This window comes from Mus caroli, unplaced genomic scaffold (assembly GCF_978045245.1).
Source record: "Mus caroli unplaced genomic scaffold, Mus_caroli_1 scaffold_7, whole genome shotgun sequence".
In the NCBI taxonomy this organism is placed as follows: domain Eukaryota; kingdom Metazoa; phylum Chordata; class Mammalia; order Rodentia; family Muridae; genus Mus; species Mus caroli.
Window position 1 is genome coordinate 62,294,413 of NW_028227262.1, and position 20,394 is coordinate 62,314,806.

General features: G+C 45.1%; 1 protein-coding gene across 2 annotated transcripts; it reads right to left on the bottom strand.

Moving 5' to 3' along the window:
- Nucleotides 1-398: 398 nt before the first annotated feature.
- On the bottom strand, nt 399-20,084 carry Nfu1 (NFU1 iron-sulfur cluster scaffold). Of its 2 annotated transcripts, none has more exons than XM_085840383.1 (8): nt 19,983-20,084; nt 16,827-16,927; nt 14,201-14,336; nt 10,519-10,585; nt 9,102-9,225; nt 6,773-6,833; nt 4,330-4,504; nt 399-1,653 (listed from the first exon to the last, which is right to left on the bottom strand). In XM_085840383.1, the coding sequence occupies exons 1-8, from the start codon at nt 20,039-20,041 to the stop codon at nt 1,606-1,608; spliced, it is 771 nt and encodes a 256-aa protein (XP_085696509.1). In that variant the 5' UTR covers nt 20,042-20,084; the 3' UTR covers nt 399-1,605. The 2 variants fall into 2 exon arrangements, with proteins under 2 accessions (XP_085696509.1, XP_085696510.1); XM_085840384.1 differs by having other exon boundaries at nt 413-1,653; nt 9,105-9,225.
- Nucleotides 20,085-20,394: the final 310 nt, after the last annotated feature.

Consider the following 20,394-nt stretch of genomic DNA (forward strand, 5'->3'; position numbering starts at 1 on the left):
TTGCTTTAGCAGAACATCCTTTCACCTGTGTCTGCTTCAGTTAAATGTTCCTTCATGTGTTCCTTCATGTGCCCCGATGACAGGCATTCATCACTCCAGGCTCAGCAACAACTGTCACCTGATTAAATGATACCTTACAAGTCAACCACTAACAGACAAATGCTTTAACCCACTCATTTCTTTTCTAGACCCAATTGAAAAATACATGTCAATTTGATGTCAAGGCTGACACTTGGCAGCCTGCCACAAATCAGAAGCTGAAAGACTCTGAGAGGAGCCCCTTGCTCAGGCCTCGGGACAATAGCGGACACCCAAGAACTCACGAGAGACCAAGCTTGATGCAAACTACATGAGGCTTTATTCGGGGAAAGCCAGAGCTCTGGGGACAACTCATATTCCACGCAGGGGTAGAGGAGTCGACCTCGAGGGGAAAGAGGTCCGAGTTTTTCTAGGCCCTCAGGGGGGAAAGGAGAAGGTGGGAGTAGGGGATTTCCAGATCTAAACAACGTCTATTCTCAAGAAATGGGTATGGGAGGGGTACAAGGAAAGCGTCTGGTGCAGGTGTAGTAACTCAGGATTGGCATGGCTGTGGTTGCTGGGGAGATTTTTCTCTTTCCCAGCAACCAATATAACTAATATCACAAACACCTGGCAGTGAGGGGCAGCAGCGGGCACACACCTGGGTTCACGAAGCGGTCAGAACATCGGCAGACACCCGGGTTCGAGGAGCGGCCAGAGTATTGTGCACCTCTATTTTTCTAAATTGGTGTAGCTAGTTCTGCTAACAATGAAATCTATCTTGCCAATTTCAGGGCTTCTGTGACCTTTTACATTCTGTCAGGATCTTTCAAAGCCAATAACACTGCTGCCCAGGGCCCTATAATCTGTCTCAGATGAAGTCACTCACAATTCCTCCTAATGGGCAGAGACAGGAAGGCAGGGCCTCAGGGCTGAGCTTTCTGTGGTCTGTTCTTCAGGCATAGCCTTCTCTCCTTCCCCATGGTGGTGCTTCCTGCTTCTCATTGCCTTCCTGGTTCCCTCACCCACCTACTCCTCAGTTACCATTATAAACCACAATTATTTAATGCTTTGTTGTTGTTGTTTTTAAAAGATTTATTTATTTATTACATATAAGTACACTGTAGTTGTCTTAGACACACCAGAAGAGGTCATCAGATCCCATTACAGATGGTTGTGAGCTACCATGTGGTTGCTGGGAATTGAACTCAGGACCTCTGGAAGAGCAGTCAGTGCTCTTAACCACTGAGCCATATCTCCAGCTCTCAGAAAATGTGTTTTAAAATGTTTCTCCCAGCATGCAAAGAAAGAACCAGCAGAGATTAGGAGTAAATACCCCTGAATAAGACCCACACACACGGGTGACACAGGATAAAGTAAAAGACTAAGACCCGAACAACCCAAGTGAACAACCCAAGCATGTGGGTGACTCAGGGCGGAATAAATAATTCCCGAGAGGAAGCAAATGTATTTATATCATTCTGGAGGAAGGAAACCTTTTATTAATAAACTTCCATAGCAGAGACTATAATTACAGGATCTGTAAAGATAAGTCCAATGGTTGTGGCCAAAGAAAATGCAGATTATTTAAGATGAATTTGCTTCTTTTTCATCTGATTCGTCATCATCCATCACCTAAAGCCAGAAAACAAAGAGAATTCAAGATTTAAGAGAAAGGTTGGAAAGTGTTATCTTCCCAGCATGAACATCCTTGCCTAACTGAAACACCCTATGATAACTCACAGCACGCCCCCACCAATAAACCTCAAGGTTTAGGCAGAACTGGGGTCCTAAGGGAATAAAACAAATTAAATGCATATAAAAGAACTTGGCATATTTTCTTGTCTCAGAAAAGAGGCCCTTGGCAGTAGCATCTCAGCTGGGCAGACTGAATCCTATTAGGATAGGCCATGCCTGTAATCACAGAATCAAGAGTTCAAGGTCTCTGGGCAGTGGTGGTACACGCCTTTAATCCCAGCACTCAGGAGGCAGAGACAGAAGCCTCAGTCTTGGAGTGGCAGTCTAGAACTGTCTGAGGTCATTTCTCTGTCCTGAAGATTAGAGGACACTTGGGAGGCAGAGGCAGGTGGATTTCTGAGTTCAAGGCCAGCCTGGTCTACAGAGTGAGTTCCAGGACAGCCAGGGCTACACAGAGAAACCCTGTCTCGAAAAACAAACAAACAAAGAGTTTAAGGTCACTGTCTGCTACACAGCAAGCCCTAGGGCCAGTCTAGATGACTTGAGACTTCATCTCAGAAAACCAACAGGATGAGACGTGATCTCCATGCCCAGCCTTTGCAGACTGGTCTAATTTCAAGGTTCCACTTGTGCACCATGGTGTGTGTACATACACACACATACATGATAAATAAAATTCAACTAAATTTTTAAAAAAAAAATAGGGCATGTAGATACATGTGTTTATTTTTAGCACTCAGGAGATAGAAGCAGGCAAATCTCTTGTGAGTTCCAGGCCAGCCTGGTCTATAGAGTGAGCTCCAAGGCTTCAAGAAAGAAAGAAAGAAAAAAAGAAAAGAAAGAAAGAAAGAAAGAAAGAAAGCCCCCCTCCAATCTCCTAAAATATTAAAGAAAAAATACTATAAATTTATTTTGATTTTAAACCTAAAGAACTGTAAAGATTTTCAGGGAAGAAAATATTTAGAGGGAAAAAGACAAGGCCCTCTGTGGGCTGATATGATATTGGATAATAAAGGCCAACGCCTCTGCAAAGGAAGTTATAGAAAGCTCCATTTCCTTGCCACACCCACAATTATGTGGCAATTGGAGCTTGTGAACAGTCAACTCTGCACGCCCTGGACACGTGAGCAACAATGTTACTCTTAACCTACTGGCCTCAACCAACACTATTTTTCCAAAAGGCCTTGGGGTGAGGGAAGAGGGTCCTGATGGGAAGAAGGGGAGGGCACGGGTGGCAGAGAAGGCTCAGAGCTTTGGAGGCTGGAGTAGAAGAGCCACTCTAGCCCAGGAAAGAGTGCAAGGCCAGCCAGGCAGCAAAGCAGAACTTCATCACAAACCTTACCTGCATGGGCTCTGATGAGATGTACTCAGCAGAGCTCTCGCCTAGTTTTATTTTGAGGTTGACTAAAAACAGGTATTTTACAACCAATCTCAATAGGTCTAATCTAAAGAATTTTGTAAATCAACTCCTACTTAGGCAGACACATCCGTAAATTGGGAGTAAGATTCCCAAGAACCTTTTCAGTGTCAATGTGCAAACGATGCTTATTGCGCCCCAGCAGAACAGGAAAAGACAAAGGTAGAGAGACAGGGCCTCGAGTCTTTCAGGAGGCCCATGCATACACTCGGTGCTGAGACACACAGAGAGCTTTGCACTGGCAGAGGACTAAAAAGGATTCGCACTGGACCAAAAGGCTAGTCTTCAATACCACTCAGATAAGTGATTCTCTAAGCAGCTGGGAGACAACGCCTGCTAAAGCCACAGTCCCAGTCGGTTTTCTTTTTTTTTTTTTTTTTCCCAGTCGGTTTTCTAACCTCCATTACTATGTTCTTGTTCACAGCCTTTCCTTAAGGCCCTGCTTCCTAGCCAGAATCACTGCAGAGTCACTGTGATAACCTGACACATGCAGACAAAACATTCCAACATGCTACAGCAAAGCCCAACTAAGTATTAATTTCACTGTACAACACTATGCATCCTTGGTGGCACATGCCTATAATTCCAGCTTTCAGGAAGCTGAGGCAGGAGGATTACATAGCAAGCTCCAGGCCACTCTTGATTATGAAAAAGAAATTCTGACTCATTAAAGAAAAACTGGGACTAACCAGATGGCTCAGGGGTAAAGACACTTGCTCCCAAGGCTGCTATCCTGAGCTCTGTCCCTGGAATCCACATAAAGTGGAAGGAGACAGCTTCTGACCTGCACACACACACACACACGAGCATATACATACACACTCAATCACATGTAGTAATAATTTTTAATTAAGGACAGGCATGGTGACACACATCTACAATCTCAGCACTTGGGAGGCAGGAGTTCAAGGTCATCCTCAGCTACATAGGGAATTGGAGGTCACCTTGAGCCACAGGAAACCTATCTTAAAGTAAAACAATGGTGGTAGAGATGGAGCAGGGAGGAGTAAGAATGGGCAGATCATGTGAGCACCTCCTCTTATTCTCATCTATAGTCCCATCGTGCACAGAGCTTTGAATCCCTCCATGACATCTACAGTGGGAACTCAACCACCCATGGAGTTTCCCAAGTAAAGACAGGTTATGGATTTGGTCCTCTCATCCTGTGATACCCAGCCCGTCACGATGCTGCCTACCTGCTCCACACCTTCCACTTCTGGAATATAAAACTGCAGCATGTTCTGAATCCCGCTCTTCAGGGTGATGATGGAGCTGGGGCAGCTGGTGCAGGAGCCCTGGAGCTTCAGCCGCACGATGCCATCTTCAAAGCCCCTGTAGATCACGTCGCCCCCATCCTCCTGCACAGTTGGCCTGAGCCCACAGGCCATTCAGAACACATTAAAACAACAGACGCCTTCAATGACAAAGATTAAGACGGTTCATTGGGTGTGTGTGTGTGTGTGTGTGGTTCACTGACTGGATTTGTGAGCAGGCAGAGCCCAGAAGACAACTTCAAGTGCTATTCTAGGTACTGTTTATCTTACTTTTTGAGACAGAGTCTCTCACTGACCACAGGACTGCCAGGGCTCTGCAGAGAAACCCTGTCTCGAAAAAAGAAATACATAAACAAAAATAATAAAATTTAAAACTCTCTTTCCTGACTATTTTTGTGCTTTGTTAGACAGAGGTGTTAATTTCCTCTCATACCTATGAGATATTAGTGCCCCTTCTCATCTGTCAAATATTCCTCATTTATTTTGAATCTGTGCTCTTAGATGGTTAGACTATACTCCTGGTGTGTGGCGCGTCCACAGCTGTCAGTCCGCACGCTGTGCTCTGGTGTCTGTGCAGGTTCAGGGGCTCTCAGGGTAAGTCTGAATGCTTTGCAGCTCTCCAGCTTTGTTTTTTTCTTCAGTGTTTCTGTCTTTGTATTTAAGTTGTGAATCCCTGATAAGGAACTGGAGTTGGGTTTCCCATATTCTGACAAGTTCGGCCTTTGCCAGCCATTCTGTGTGCCATTAAATCACCTGCCAAATCCTGCATAATGTTTACTGTTTCCAATCTGTATCCTTTTTGCACAGAACAAGGGCGCTTTTGTCCTCTTGCCTTCTACACAACTGTTCATTATAGACTGTTTTACAGATCAGTCACTGCCAACTTTACTTCTACCTCTCTCAAACAAGGCTGATCCGAATGCTTCTGCTCACACTCCCTTCCATTTGGCCACATATCTTACATCTGTGCCGTTACCGCCCCAGACACTCATGTGCTCTGTTCACTCCCGACTCCTCCTGTGTGCTTCCACATAGCTTCTTCACCACTGCTCTCTATTCTAGTGTAACACACTCCTTCACCTGGGTCACATATCACTGAAATTAATCTAATGAGTTCTTCATTCATTATATTTTTGTTCCGTAAAACTCTTAGATTCCTGTTCTTGCAGGAATTCATCTTTTCATTTATTTTATCTAATATTTTGTTTTGTTTTTCAAGACAGGGTTTCTCTGTGTAGCTCTGGCTATCCTGGAACACTCTGTAGATTAGACTGGCCTTGAACTCACAGAGATCTGCCTGCCTTTGCCTCCCTAATGCTGGAATTAAAGGTGTGTGCCACCACCACCTGGCTACTTAGCCAGACTCTTACTATTAAATATCTAAGTTGTTTCTTTAAATAACTAAAGAAGAATACATTTTCTTTAAAAATCTGGACTTAAGGGCTGGAGAGATGGCTTAGCAGTTAACTAACTGTTCTTCCAGAAGTCCTGAGTTCAATTTCCAGCAACCACATGGTGGCTCACAACCATCTGTAATGAGATCCGATGCCCTCTTCTGGTGTGTTTAAAGACAGCTACACTGTACTCATATAAATAATTTTTTTTTATTGGGTATTTATTTCATTTACATTTCCAATGCTATCCTAAAAGTCCCCCACACCCTCCCACACCCACTCCCCCACCCACCCACTCCTACCTCTTGGCCCTGGCGTTCCCCTGTACTGAGGCAGATAAAGTCTGCACGACCAATGGGCCTCTCTTTCCACTGATGGCCGACCAGTGTATCTTCTGATACATATGCAGCTAGAGACACTCATATAAATAATTAATAAATAAATCTGGACTCAATGGTCTGCTGTGAGGAAAGTGGAGACAGGCTGTCCACTAGTCTTGTGTTTATTTCTGTTGTTTGTTTGCTTGCTTTGCTTTTGAGGCACCATCTCACTGTGTGTACCAGGCTAGCCTCAAAACTCACAGAGATCCTCCTACCTGTTTCCCTAGGGACTAAAGGAGAGTGTCGCCAAGCCTGGCTTCTGTCTTTCCTCTGTTTGTGGCAGTTGCCACATGGGTGCTACTCTTGTCAAGATCCTCAGATATGTCCCTAAAAAGACTGTGAGGAGAATCCCTCTTGCCTCTCTCCGTGTGGACTGCTGTAAAGCAGACTGGGCACTGAGGCACAGCTCTCTCTACGTTTAACTGCAAAGAGGACCTATGTTGGTTTACACTGATTATGGGTGTGGAGTCCTGCTCCAATCTCCTGATGAAAGCTTGCTGCTTTAATGAGAACGGTCTCTGCAGCACTAGATTTCAGGGTGTGGGGCAGGGTGTGCAGCGTGGCGTGGGGTAGGAGGTTGCTAATACCTACCGTATTCTAGTATCTAACAGTTCTTTAATCATTGCCACGACTTCGTCATCTTCCTCAGAGCCTAGAAAAAAATCATAAGAAAACCAAGAGTAACAACTTTGAAGTCATATAAGCATAAAACAGGAAGGTTTTGACATAAAAGCATAGTCAAGCATGGTGGCACTCAAGTAGACAGAGAAAGGTCACAGTCCAAGGCCAGCCTGGTCTATGTAGGAAGTTCCAGGCTGAGTAGATTTAGCAAGACCTTGTTTCAAAATCCAAAACAAAAGAAAAAAAGCCATAGAAAAATACCACCTTCCTAGTTGCAATCCTTCAGCTAGAAGGCCTTCCCCCTCACACAGGGCTTGGAGGTGGGTCCCCCTCACACAGGGCTTGGAGGTGGGTCCCCGGGGAGAATATTTGGTATTGTCCTTTCAACAGCCCATTAGCTTTCTATGTGTAAATGCTGTCCTTCCAAATCTGTCCAAAAGATGATTATCTGGAATTATCATGTCAAAAAGCAAGCTGCCCGTGAACGAAGCCATGAAGGAAGCCGTGTAACCCTCGTCTCTGCAAAGAGATGGGAGGGACAGGAGCTGTCCTGCTGCTGGTCAGATCAGACTGGAGTGTGGCTTATTGAAGCATATAGAGTTGGCAGCTGAGCTGGGCTGAGACAGACAGAAGGACCAGGGTGAGGGGACAGCCCCAGGGGAATGAGGCTGGAGGGCGGATGCAGTGCGGGAAGCGGGGTTAAGTTAAGCTGGCTCCCCACAAAAAACCTGCAATGTACTACATACAGTTTGCGTTCTTAATACTCCCTTTAAAAATGGGTCTAAAGCAGCTATAGAAGAACTAGCACTGTTTGTTTCTTGACACCTTCTCCAGAAAAAGTTAACATCTGTTGAATCTAAGTGGAAGCAACTTTGTGCCGTATGAATGGTGGTTCTGAATTCTCAGAATTTTTCATAATTAAAAATTTTAATTTTGTATAATATATTCAATGTCCACACAAATTTTAAAAATTGAGAAAACAGTATTATGACACTCTGTATGAAATTTTGTCTCATGTAAAATTGGTTCCAGAGCCAAATGCATTCAATGACAAAAGTAAATCCACTGCCCTTGGCTGTCTCCCAGAACTAGACGGCAAGCTCCTCCCGCTGAATGCAGCACACACTCTGGTCACAAGACATAGAACAGAAGCTGGGACTGACACAAAGTCCTTCACCTGCAGGCCAGTGCATAGCCAGAAGGTACTGCACAGGCAGCTGGGAGAGAACTGGGTCAACCCTCTGGCTCAGCGCGGCCCCATGCGCCGCACCATTGACCAGACCAGGGAAAACACTGCTCACCGCCTGCTCTAACAGTGGCAAGCCCCATGTCGGGTAACTGAGTGTTTTCTGATTGGAACTGAGGCCAGCTCCACTGGAAGGAAGTCATATCTGGTATTGGAACCTGGTCAAAAACTTGTGGCGAGGAGGTCATAGACCCTTATGGGAAAGCTACAACTGTTTTACTAAATAGACATAATGTGCTCGCCAAGTTTCGTTTTAAATGACCACATTTATGCCCACAGATCAGTACTGCTATCTGGTTTGGTCAGAGTAGCTCTTCATGCAGTAGGTGTCAAAGTGCTGAGTCTAAGTGACTGTTGAATGCTCAGCCCTAGGTGGGACAGCCTTACCCGCAAGACTGAGACCATCGAGGAGTATTGGGGGAGGGGCAGAAGGACTGTAAGAGCTGTGGAATGCCATCTGGCTGTTCTTCTAGAGGACCTGGGTTTGGTTCCCAGCACCCACATGGTGGCTTGCAATTAACTGTAACTCTAGTTTCAGGGGATCTGATGCCCTCTTCTGGCCTCCAGCGGTACCACACACACACACACACACAAGTGAAACACCCTGGAATGGAGAAGGAGGCTCTCATGAGGCCCCACCTTCCCCAGGGACCTACACAAAGTTAGTGCTGGGGAGGAAGGATATCACCTGTGGTGGTGTGTCCACTGGTAAGGTGCCAGTGGTTCGTTCTGTCAGCAGCACTAGCAGGCCTCATGTAAGCCTCTCACAAGAGGAAGCAGCAGGGGAGTGGAGGTGGGGTTGGTGGGGAGAGGAAGAGGACCATCAGGGGTGAGGGAGACAAGGAGGAGCAATAGACGGTGCTTACGATCAAAACACATTATATACATGTATAAAAGGCCATAATTGAACCCATAGTGCCGTATAATTAATATGTTAATAGCTCTAATAAAAACGTTTTAAAAGTCTGTATTCTGTCACTTGGCATCCAGGTGACTGGGAATGAGGTAGAAGTCAATAAAGACTGGACAAGCACGGACAGACCAACACAGCACTACCTGCTTCTCCCGGAGGTGGAGGCGTCTCCTCGGTCACTAGGGGTAAGCCAGATGCAAAGAAGTCCATAATTGTGGCATAAATGTCTGGTTTCAGTAAATTCCAGTCTAACTCTTCATTCTCCTGTAATCACATTGAAGAAGCATGTTGCATTTCCAGCCAAGTGCAGGACAAATCCAGATTCCCACCTTTTTTTTTTTTTTTTTTTTTTTTTTCATTTTGAGACAGGGTCTCACTGTGCAGCTCTGACTGCCTGGAACTCACTACATACGTTAAACTAGCCGAGAGAGATCCGTGCTCCTGCCTCCTGAGTGCCGGGATTAGAGGTGTGTGAACTATGCAAATACGCACACATATCTGAAACTCATCATATGTGCACATGTCAAAAGAATGACTAAGAATGACACACCCTTTCAGAGAGAACATGTGCACTGTGGCGTCTGACAGAGCACACAGGCAATTTGTTCATAATGTTTACTCGATTCCTTTTTCATCCATCAGCCCACAGAAAGAATTAGTAAAAATACAACTTAGGGGCAGGCAAGATGGCTCAGTGGGTAAAAGCACTTGCTACCAAGTCCGGCAAGCTAAGTTCAATGCCCACATGGTGGGAGGAGAGAGAACTACCTCTCGTAAGTTGTCTTCTGGTCTACGGATGCCTGAACACAAACAGACACACACAAAATAATACACGGAATTAAAACATTTAAATTTTAAAAAATTGTATAAAAGATAAATTTGAGTCCAGTAACCTGGAAGCTGCTAAGGTTGTGTCCTGCCATGGGCAGCCCTGTAATCCTGGACACTGTGCTCAATCTGCTGAGGCTCAAGTATTTCATCTGAATTGCTGAGGCTACTGGAGAACAGTTACACCTGGAGCATAATTAACTGCAGCTAGAAAAGCCCTTTGCTAACTTGACAAATGTGGTAGACATCATTTTTAATGTACGTATTTATTTTATTTTATGTGCATGAATGCTTTGTCTGATGTACCCCTATGTGCCATGTGTGTGGCTGAGGTCAGAACAAGACAGACATTGGGTCCTTTGGACTTGGAGGCATAGATGGTGGTGAGCTAGCTGCCACTTGGTGCTGGAACTCTAAACTGGGTTCTCTGCCAGGGCAGACAGTGCTCTTAACTGCTGAGCTGTTTCTCCAGCCCCTCACCTGAGAGTTTTAATATCACGTGTCATTAAAAACCCTAGCCTATTAAGAATGGAAATTCTTAAATTCTTATGGTGGTACGTTTGTAATGGCAGCAACTGGGGGCCAAGGAAGGAGGGAAGGCCTCAGGCTTCAGGCCAGCCTGGACTACACAGCAAGAAAACCAATGAGCAATGAGCATTCTAGAACGAGACACTGGACTCAGAGAAAGCTGAAAGCCGGCAGCCTTGATTTACACTCTCAGGACTGTACCTTTGTGACTGTGATGAAATCTGGTCCGAAGAAGATGCTTTTCACGCCTTCAATCCTGAATAACTGCCTGGAGCACAAGAAAAGAAAAGCCATCTCATGAAAGGAGAGAAACAGACACAAAAGTGGAAAAAAACATTACCAAACCAACACAAACTGTCCCCAAACGGTCTCTGGTTAAAAAGCTGTCAACTCAAGATAGCAGGGTCCCTTCTTACCCTACAGTCGCCTGCCTTGCTCCAGGTACTTGCCCAAGAGCAACAGCACAGTTGCTTCTCAAAGATTCTCATGAATCTGAACAGCAGGTTTTTTATTGATCCTCATCCACCCCGACCATCGCCCCGGCAGTCAGTAAAGAGGCTGTGGTACACGCAAAAAGCTCAGTACGGCGTCACAAGAAAAAAACCCAGCATCACCACGGAGCCACAAAGATAACGCTGACAGCCTTCCTGAAGTAAGATACAGTCAGATCCATTCACTCAATAGACAGCTGACACCTCTAAGTGCCAGGTTCTAGGAAGGCAGAAGACAGACTGGCCTCTCCTCAGGAGCTTACAGCAACAACATGCCCTAAAACAGCTCAGGGACTACAACAAAGAGGTCAGTAAACTCCATGAATCCAAACAACAGGATTTTTTTCCCTGTCTTTTTTTTGTGGTTGTTAAAAAACTGACCCGAGTACCCACTCTCTGCTCAGTGGGGGTTCTGTTGGGTAGCTCTCTATATTCCTAGTGAAGCTGTTTTGTTTTTGTTTTTGTTTGTGTATGTATGTTAAAACAGGGCCTCACAGCCGGGCATGGTGGCGCACGCCTTTAATCCCAGCACTTGGGAGGCAGAGGCAGGTGGATTTCTGAGTTCGAGGCCAGCCTGGTCTACAGAGTGAGTTCCAGGACAGCCAGGGCTACACAGAGAAACCCTGTCTCGAAAAACCAAAAAGAAAAAAAAAAAAAAAACAAAAAAACCAGGGTCTCACTGTGTAGCCCAGGCTAGCCTCAAATTCCCAGTCCCTCTATGCCACCTCAGTGCTAGGCTTATGGGCATGTGTTACCTCACGGGGCTACACTAACTCATTTCTGATATAAATATTTCAACAATAAACAGTTATGGACAGGCACCAAAGCATAGCCTCTAATTCCAGAACTCAAGAAATGGAGGCAAAACGATCAGCAGGTCAAGGCTAGCCTGAGCTATCTGAAAACCCATCTCAAAAGAGCAAAAACCCCGGGCTGGAAAGATGGCTCAGTGGTTGAGAGCACTGACTGCTCTTCCAGAGGTCCTGAGTTCAATTCCTAGCAACCACATGGTGGCTCACAACCATCTGTAATGGGATCTGATGCCCTCTTCTGGAGTGTCCAAAAAGAGCAACAGTGTACTCACATACATTCAATAATAATAATAATAAAAATAAAGAGCAAAACCACTAAAAAATTACAATCAAATTAATTAAGAAGTTAAAATTCTGTAAACGAGGAAAATACCTAATAAAAAAATAAATTAAAAAAAAAAAAGAAGTTAAAATTCTAGGGTGTTCTTCCAGTGCTCATTTCTCCAAGAACTGTTGTGGAGGTGTTTGCACTTTTTACTTAGGTGGAGGGAAGGTTACAGAAATACTATCACACTGTACCACTGCTCCACAACGCGCACATGCCCAGATTCAACTACAGTACTGCACACAGAGACACAGGCAGACACAGGGCGTGTGCGTCTGTGTCGATCTTAGTCTTATATTTATGCATTTACATGTGTGCTTTATTTGCTCGTGTGCATGCATGCATGCATGTGTGTGCAACCACACTCACACACAGCCCTAGCAAACCTTGTTTCCCTGTGTGGCTATTACCTGAAGTTATAGTCTTCTTTTTAAAAAACTCAGCTCCATAGCTGTGAAGTCAACTAAATAGTAATGAGGAATTTGTTGTTTAACAAAATTAAATAACAAAAAGAAATGTTAAAAGATGAGAGTGCCTATTACCTAGTTACTTTTAAGATGATTATTTTATTTACTTATTGGCTTGTTTTTGTTTGTTTGTTTATTTTCTTTGAGACAGGGGTTCTCTGTGTAGCCATGGTTGTCCTGGAACTCTTTCAGTAGGCCAGGCCGGCCTCTGCCTCCTGAGTGCTGGGCCTGGCCGCACCATGCCCAGGTTTCTGTTATTATTTTTATTTATATGTATGCACATGCAGTGTCTAGAGAGGCCAGAAGAGGGCACTAGATCCCCTTGGAGCTGGAGTGAGTGATGGAAACTTGCACTAGCCTCCTCTGCAGGAGCAGGGAGTGCTCTTAGGCACCTCTGCTTTACCTATGGTCACGTGAAAGGGTGGAAGTACCCAGCAGACACTTGTTTTATGCAGACATGCACACAGGTATGTTCACCAAGCATAGCACACACATTTCTTACTGCTGTTTGTATCAAAAGCATGAATAAATGTTCTACGGTGCATTCTGAGAAATGGCGTGTTTAAGTCAGGAAAATGGTGCACATTTATAAACTAGGAATCTGAAAAGCAGTTTGTGAGCTTCACTTTGCCTGCCTTCAGTCATGTACAGGAGGTTACCTATGCCTTCTTCAGGTGCTCAGCGGCAGTATCAGCCCAGGGATTTAATTTGGTGTTAGGGCACAACCCAGCGGCAGAACGTATGTTTAGCATGCACAAGGCCTGCAGTCAATCGCTTTCTGCACACAACAGAGAGGTAAGAAGTGAGGACAGGGAAGGTGGGGTGCAGGAGGAGCCGGCAGCAGCTCCCTGACCCTGACTCAGTGCATTCAGGAGAGGCCTGGCACGTGTTACCACTCTGGCACATAACCTGGCTCTCAGGAACTTAGAAACTGTCCTCACTGACTTTAAAAGGCCACCTCATATCTGACAACTGTAATAATTTATGGTTCTGAATGGAAATCTAGAACCTTGGCTATGCTTTCTTTTGAAATTTAAGGAGCACCTTTTCATGGTTCTTGAAAATCAGAGTTCAAGCTGGGTGAAGTGGGACACATTTGTAATCCCAACTCCTAGGAAGTGGAGGCGGGAAGAGTTGGAGGCCATCTTCAGGTGCACAGTGAGTTTGTGGCCAGCCTAGAGAAGTGCTGGGGAAACCGCCTCGGTGGATAAAGTGCAAGGCACACAAGCGTGAGGGTCAGATCCCTGGCAGACTGTCTAAAAATAAGACAGAGTGACAAAGGACTCTGCAGGTTAGCCCTGGCCTTTGTGTGTGCACACACTCACACAAACTCACACTGTGCATACACACAAACTCACATTGCACACTTACACATCCATACAAACTCGCACTGTGCACACACACACATTCACACAAACTCATACTTGGCATACTCACACATTCACAAATTCATATGTGCACACTCACACAGTTACACAAACTAACACTTGCACACACACATACATACATACACATTTTTTACTATTTAGAAATTTGGATCAAAATTTTATCATAATTACCCATTTTGGTAAATTTTCTTAAATAAAAAATTATATATAATAATAATAAAATAAAAGTTTAAGTATTCAGGCTATAGAACTGTCAAATACACTCCTGAGGAGAAAGCTTTTGTAATTTCAACTCAATTCTTCTAAAACCAGCCCTGCCCACAAACTGTGCCACCCCTGCAAGGCTGCCTACCCACGGAGGGTGGCTTTGCTTCAGGGTAAAAGCCAGCAGAAACAGTACCTGGCCAGAGGGGAGCGGAAAGCCGCAGCAGGGGTGGGGAAATCCATGGTCCTCGTCTCAAGAACTGGCTTTCCTGGTATAAACTTTAAGCTGTTGGGATTTGGGGTGTCTTGTGTCTGAATAAACATGAATCGTACTGAAAAAGAGAAAGAGTGTTATGCTTGAAAAAAACAGTTGAAGTTATGGTCAACGAAGTGCTTTTTTTTTTTAAGATTTATTTATTTTTATTTTTTATTTTATATGTGTGAATGTGGATGGCTGTAAGCTACCACATGGGTGCTACTATAGAATGCAGTCACAGATAACTGTAAGCTACCACATGGATGCTGGGAATCAAACCTGGCCCTTCTGCAAGAGTAGCAAGTGCTCTAACCACTGGACCATCTCTCTAGCTCCCAGAAGTGCTCAACTTTTAGAGAAACAGAAGAAACACTGGGGAAATGACCTCACAAGCTTTATCAGAGAGATCAAGCAGATCAGAGAGACCCTAAAAAGCTGAAGGGCTTGAACTTGAAGGTCACTGAGATGCCCGTGCCTCCAAGCAAGGCAAAAGTCTGCTGTCACAGGCAACAACAGTGTTAGAAATGAAACTTAAAGGAAAGACTGTTACTACTTTCTATTCTGAGCCAGTCATTTTCTGTAGGTTTGTTTGTTTAAGACAGGGTCTCCTATCTAGTCTTGGCTGGCCTAGAACTCACTATGTAGACCAGGCTTGCCTCAGACTCAGAGAGATCTGCCTGCCTCTGCCTACAGAGTGTTGGGATTGAAAGTGTGTGTTTCCAAGCCTGGCTGTCTTAATGACTTCCTGGTGACTAAGATCACGGTATTCATTGGGCATCTCACTGAACCTGAAGGACTAAATCTGGCTGGTTCCTCCTCACCACAGCAAGTAATCCCGATCTATAGAAAAGGGGGTTTTAGAAATGCCAGAGGCTGAAAGTATAAATGTAAAACCAAAGTAAGTCAAGACAAAATCTCATTTGCAAGCTAGAATCCGGCAGATACAGTAGGGCTGTGGCTGAGGCGGGGCTGCAGGCTGAAGAGGAGGAGCCTGTGTTCACATAGTCTCTGCAGTGTGCAGCAGGCTCCAGGCCAGCCTGGGGCAGTTAGCAAGGGCCTCTAAAAACAAAACAAAACAAAACAACAACAAAACAAACAACACGGTCTATTTACCCTGGGGGAGAAAAATTCAGAAAACTGTGGTATCTCCACACAGCTTTTCTCTCGTAATATAAATAAGCTGCCTCAAAGACTACTCTCAATAGATATTCAAACAAATCATTCCAATTATATTCTAAATTCAGTTTAATTAGGTATTTTAAAAACAACTCCACATACAAGTAACATTATTTGAACTTAACAGGTTATATTTAGGAATATACATGTATATGCAAATACACATATTCATACTATAACACCTGTTGAAAAAGGGGCTGTGAATTTGAAGGAGAGCGGGGAGAAGTATATGGAGGGTTTATAGAGAAGAAAGGGGAGGGAGAAATATTGTTATTAAAGTACAGTCTTGAAAGTAAACACTCAATCAATCAATCAACTCCTAGTGCTAACATCCAGACACTTCTGAAAGTGTCCTGAGTTAGGGCAGGACAGGACAAAGTGAAGTGTCTCCCCTTTGGGAGTGATACTACACAGGTCCCTAAGTAGGCAGGCACCAGCTCTTGCACAACACAGACAAGAACTGAAAGCCACTGTCAAAGACTCAAGTCGGTGGGGGTCCAACTAGAAAAGGCTACAACACCACAAAGTGCGGTCCCACAAAAGTCAACCAGGTAAAGTGGGCCGACCTGAGTTCTCAGTATTCACATCTAAGGCATGTCGTGATCTGAGGAAACATTCCTCACCTCCAGCCTGCAGAAGAGATAAGACTTCTTCCGGAGTCAAGTCATGCCCCAGCCACCCTCCATCTCACCCCAGACCATGGCCACAGGAAGGCGCACGGGGCAGCAGGAAGAAAGGGTTAATCCGTGACCACATCAAGCCACGCACACCCACGCTTCTCCAAGCTTCCCCAATGCTGCAAGGACCACATTTCAAATTACATTCAAGATCAGATACTAGAAGGTTTGCTTAAAGGCAGGAATTCACGGCTGTACAGATATTCCTATAGAAACAGAGAAAGCAATACCTTAAAATACACACGATTCTCTCAAACACAAACCCACTTGTAACTTCTTTCTTACTATATTTCATTCTAGACATCATTTTATTGAGCAACTCATGGTCTAAAAATGTCTACAAGACATTGAGATTTCACAAGTTTACAGCTAATGCGCTCGGACTACTAACAGTAAAGTCTGGTTTACCAGAGGGAGGGGTGGGGATGGACAGGAAATCACTGGATCCTTTTTCTAGGCCTCTGAATAGAAAATTGACAAATTCTTGGGCTGTTGAAAGGGCTCAAGGGGTAAAAGTGTTCACTACCAAGGCAAAGGCCTGAGCTCAATTCCCCAGAACCCACAAGGTAGAAGGAGATATCTGGCTTACGCAAGCTGTCCTCTGACCGCCACACACACAGTATGGCCCACTCACACACACGCAAATACATTTTAATTTTTTAAGGAAAACTTTAAAATGTTGTATTTTATGACCATTATCTCTAGCACTGTACCTGTGTTACACAAGGGTGTGCGCGGCGGGAAAAGTGGTCTCCGTACATATTGGTGCAGAGGTCGTTTCTTAAAGGTGTGTGGAGTCGCTACATGACAGAACCTACATTTAAAACAAAGAGTGACAAGGTCAGGAATCTAAACTGCTTTGTTGTTTTGAAACAGGCCTCACTCTGTAACCCAGACGGCCTCATGAACGTCTGTGGAATTAGACATGAGTGCCACACTCAGCAAGCAGGATGAGCTCTTAGTGACAATTTATACTCCTCTTGTGTATATCAAACAGCTAAGATTCAAACATAACCAGTAATAAAAATAATTAGGGAGTTAACTTTCCATTTTCTATCTGCAACATTATTTCTACTTCAGCAAATGATACAATTAAAAACAGAGGAAAAGGGCCGGGGGAGTTGGGGCAACAGTTAAGTGTACTTGCTGCTCTTGTAGAGGGTCTGGGTTTGGCTCCCAGCACCTTCATGGTAGCTCATAATCGTCTGCAACTCCAGTTTCAAGGGCATCAGGCATGCATGTGGCACGCATGCATGTAGCACGCATACATACACTCAGGCAAAACATTGATATGTATAAAAGAACACTGGTTAAACCACATGGAAACCCATTTTGTTGGTAACTGGAAGTACACACTAACATCCGGGTATCAGAATCTGAAATGTACTGACAAAGGAATTGAAATCTGCAGCCCCAAACCCTCAGCCACACGATGGCTTTGTACTCCCTCCCTCCCTCCTTTTTTCTTTTTGTTTTTTTGAGTCAGGGTTTCTCTGTGTAGCGTTGGCTTTCCTGGAACTCTCTTGTTGACCAGGCTGGTTTGATAACTCAAGAGACCTGCCTGCCTCTGCCTGCCTAGTGCTGGTACCAAAGACATGTGCCACCACCACTGGCTTACTTTTCCTTTTAAAGGTTTAAAAAACTAGGTAGCATAGTCACATGGCTGAAAATAGCTAAGAAAAAACCCTACATATCCAACGAAAAGTGTTCCCTTGTCTGTCTCACAGCAGTCACCTGGAGAGAAGTAGCCCCCTGTGTCCTGGGAAAGGCTGGGAGTGCAGCTCATGGGACAGTGCTTGCCTAGAATTTGCAAATCCCTTTTAGGAAGTGGGGGGGTGGTAAAAAATGAGCATCTCTGAGCAAAAACCTGAAATGTTCTAAGCTTCCACCCATCTCATACTTGGCCCCACGTAAGGGGCCTGCCTTCCAAAGTTCACTAAAACCAATGCATGCAATTTCCGTGATGGGTAAGGTGCACATGAAGACATGAGTTCTGTGTTTCTATCCCCATGGTATCTCATTAAGTACAAATGTCCCAAAATTTAAAGTCAGAAACTCCACTGAAATAGTTAGGATCAAGGACACCTGCTTCATTCCAACAATTCAAAGTCTAAAGTCTAATAGAACACACACGATTGCCAAGAGCAGCCAACATTCTATATGCTTGCTGGGGAGGGAGCATTAGCCTGGCGTCGGACCTCCACTTCACTGACTGGCTATTCTCAAACCTTCATCCAATTAAAAAGGAATGGAGCTCTGAAAGTAACTCCTGCTAGGAAGGGAAATTATCTGAAGAGACTTAACTTGAGTTCCTTTTTTTTTTTCTTTTTTCTTTTTTTAATTTTGAGACTGGGTATCACTGTGTAGACCAGGCTGGCCTTGAACACTGAGACCCACCTGCCTTAAGTGATTACTTAAAACTGTCCTCCAAGTCCCTTTGTCGGAGCAAAACCGTCCAAGAGGAAAAACATCGTGCCCCAGAGACCAGAACAGGAGCAAACTATTGGAGTAAAACCAGCTCCTGAACACAGCTGGGAAGTAAGTCATTCCCAGGCACCTTCCCAAAATACAAGACTCAGCTACTGTTCAAATTCCATGTTATAAAAATGCCCATGACAAGCCGGACGTGGCTTTAATCCCAGCACTTGGGAGGCAGAGGCAGGTGGATTTCTGAGTTCGAGGCCAGCCTGGTCTACAAAGTGAGTTCCAGGACAGTCAGGGCTACACAGAGAAACCCTGTCTCGAGAAACAAAAAACAAAACAAAACAAAACAAAACAAAATGCCGATGACAGAAATAGCTAATTAAATGTCATACCCAGGAGAAGACCCTTGACAAACAGAGTCCCCAGTAAGTGTCTTGGATCCTGGGGTTTCCCCTGGTCTGATCTGCTGGATAGTGCACCTGCTTTGGTGCTGTGCCCTCTGGCTGCTTGCTCTCTTATGCTAGTACTATGTGCTGCATCCTTATTAGATGCACTCATTTGAAACAAAAGGCATGCAGAGCATTGTAGATCACTCTCCTTAAGGAACACCTTGCAATAAGGGCCACACCAGGCCACACAGTGAGTGTTCAGTAAATGGTAGCTGTTATCACTACATAGTAACTAGTAACAACCCTTTAAGTGAATGGAGTGGATACTCCAGGATTTGGAAACACCCTAATATTCCTTCAACCCTGGGAAAAAAAACAGCAAGCGTGGATAAACCAGAAGTATACTCTGGCAGGAAGTTTTGAAATCTAACCGATCCTGAGTAAAGTAACTGAAGGGGAGTGATCGAAAACAGGTGGGCAGAGGGAAACCCACAAAATCCTTCTGTTAATCTGCTTTTTTATGAGATACATTTAGGAGTTTTAAAACGGGGGGGGGGGGGAGGGGGGGGAGGATGTCTCATAAATAGTCCAACCTGGCCTTGAACTCCTGGACTTCCTGCCATCACCTTTCAAGTATTGGGATGACAGATGAGGGCTTCTATGCTAGCCTGATGAAATGCATTTGAAACTTCAAGTTGGCATCAGCATTCTGTCAGGCCCCTTTCTATAGTTGTCACACGCGGGTCTGACAGATATCTGCGGGAGTGGCTCTAGAAGAGGAACAGGAGGTACTCGCACAAGCCTGGGCGGTGGACTCCCTCGAGTCACTCACTTCTCTCCGAGCCGTGACCTCCCTGGAAAGGGCACGACAGGACACGACACAACCCCGGGACCGCTCTTCCCTTCGGAGTCACATTCCCGTGGGGTTTACAAGGGACGTCCGTGGAAAGTGGCTGGCCTCGGGCTCTGGAGCCAGGACAAGGCTCCCTCAGACGCCAGCTCCTGCCTGTGAGAAGGCAGAGACAGGGATCTGCTGGCTAGGGAGCCAACACCTACCGCCTGCACAGCCGGGCTACACCGACCGCTGCTCCCCAGGCCCGCTCGGCCGCCGCCATCACTTCAGTGCCAGTGCGCTTGCGCGGACCCGCCTCCTTCAGGTCTCCAAGTCCTACGCAGACTCAGGCCCTGCAGAGAGGGCGGTCCGGGGACGCCGGTTCCTTAAAGGTTGAGTGCGGTACTGCAGGTGGCCTTTCCCCCCTCCTTTTAACTGAAAGTAGATTTTTTTTCCCTCACATAATATATCCAGATTACAGTTTCCCTTTCCTCTATTTCCTCCAATTTCCCCACACCTCCCCTCCGAATTCACCCCCTTTCTGTCTCTCATTAGAAAACAAACAGGCTTCTAAGGGAATATGTGATATATGTAACATAACAAAACCTAACACATCAGAACAGGACAAAACAAACA

Excerpts from the sequence above, each read along its gene's own strand:
- Nfu1 (XM_085840383.1), bottom strand. The coding sequence starts at position 20,041 with ATGGCGGCGGCCGAGCGGGCCTGGGGAGCAGCGGTCGGTGTAGCCCGG. Across the intron at positions 14,337-16,826 it reads CACACCCTTGTGTAACACAG|TACGATTCATGTTTATTCAG; the intron begins GTACAGTGCTAG and ends TCTCTTTTTCAG. Across the intron at positions 4,505-6,772 it reads CTGTTAGATACTAGAATACG|GCCAACTGTGCAGGAGGATG; the intron begins GTAGGTATTAGC and ends CTGTGGGCTCAG.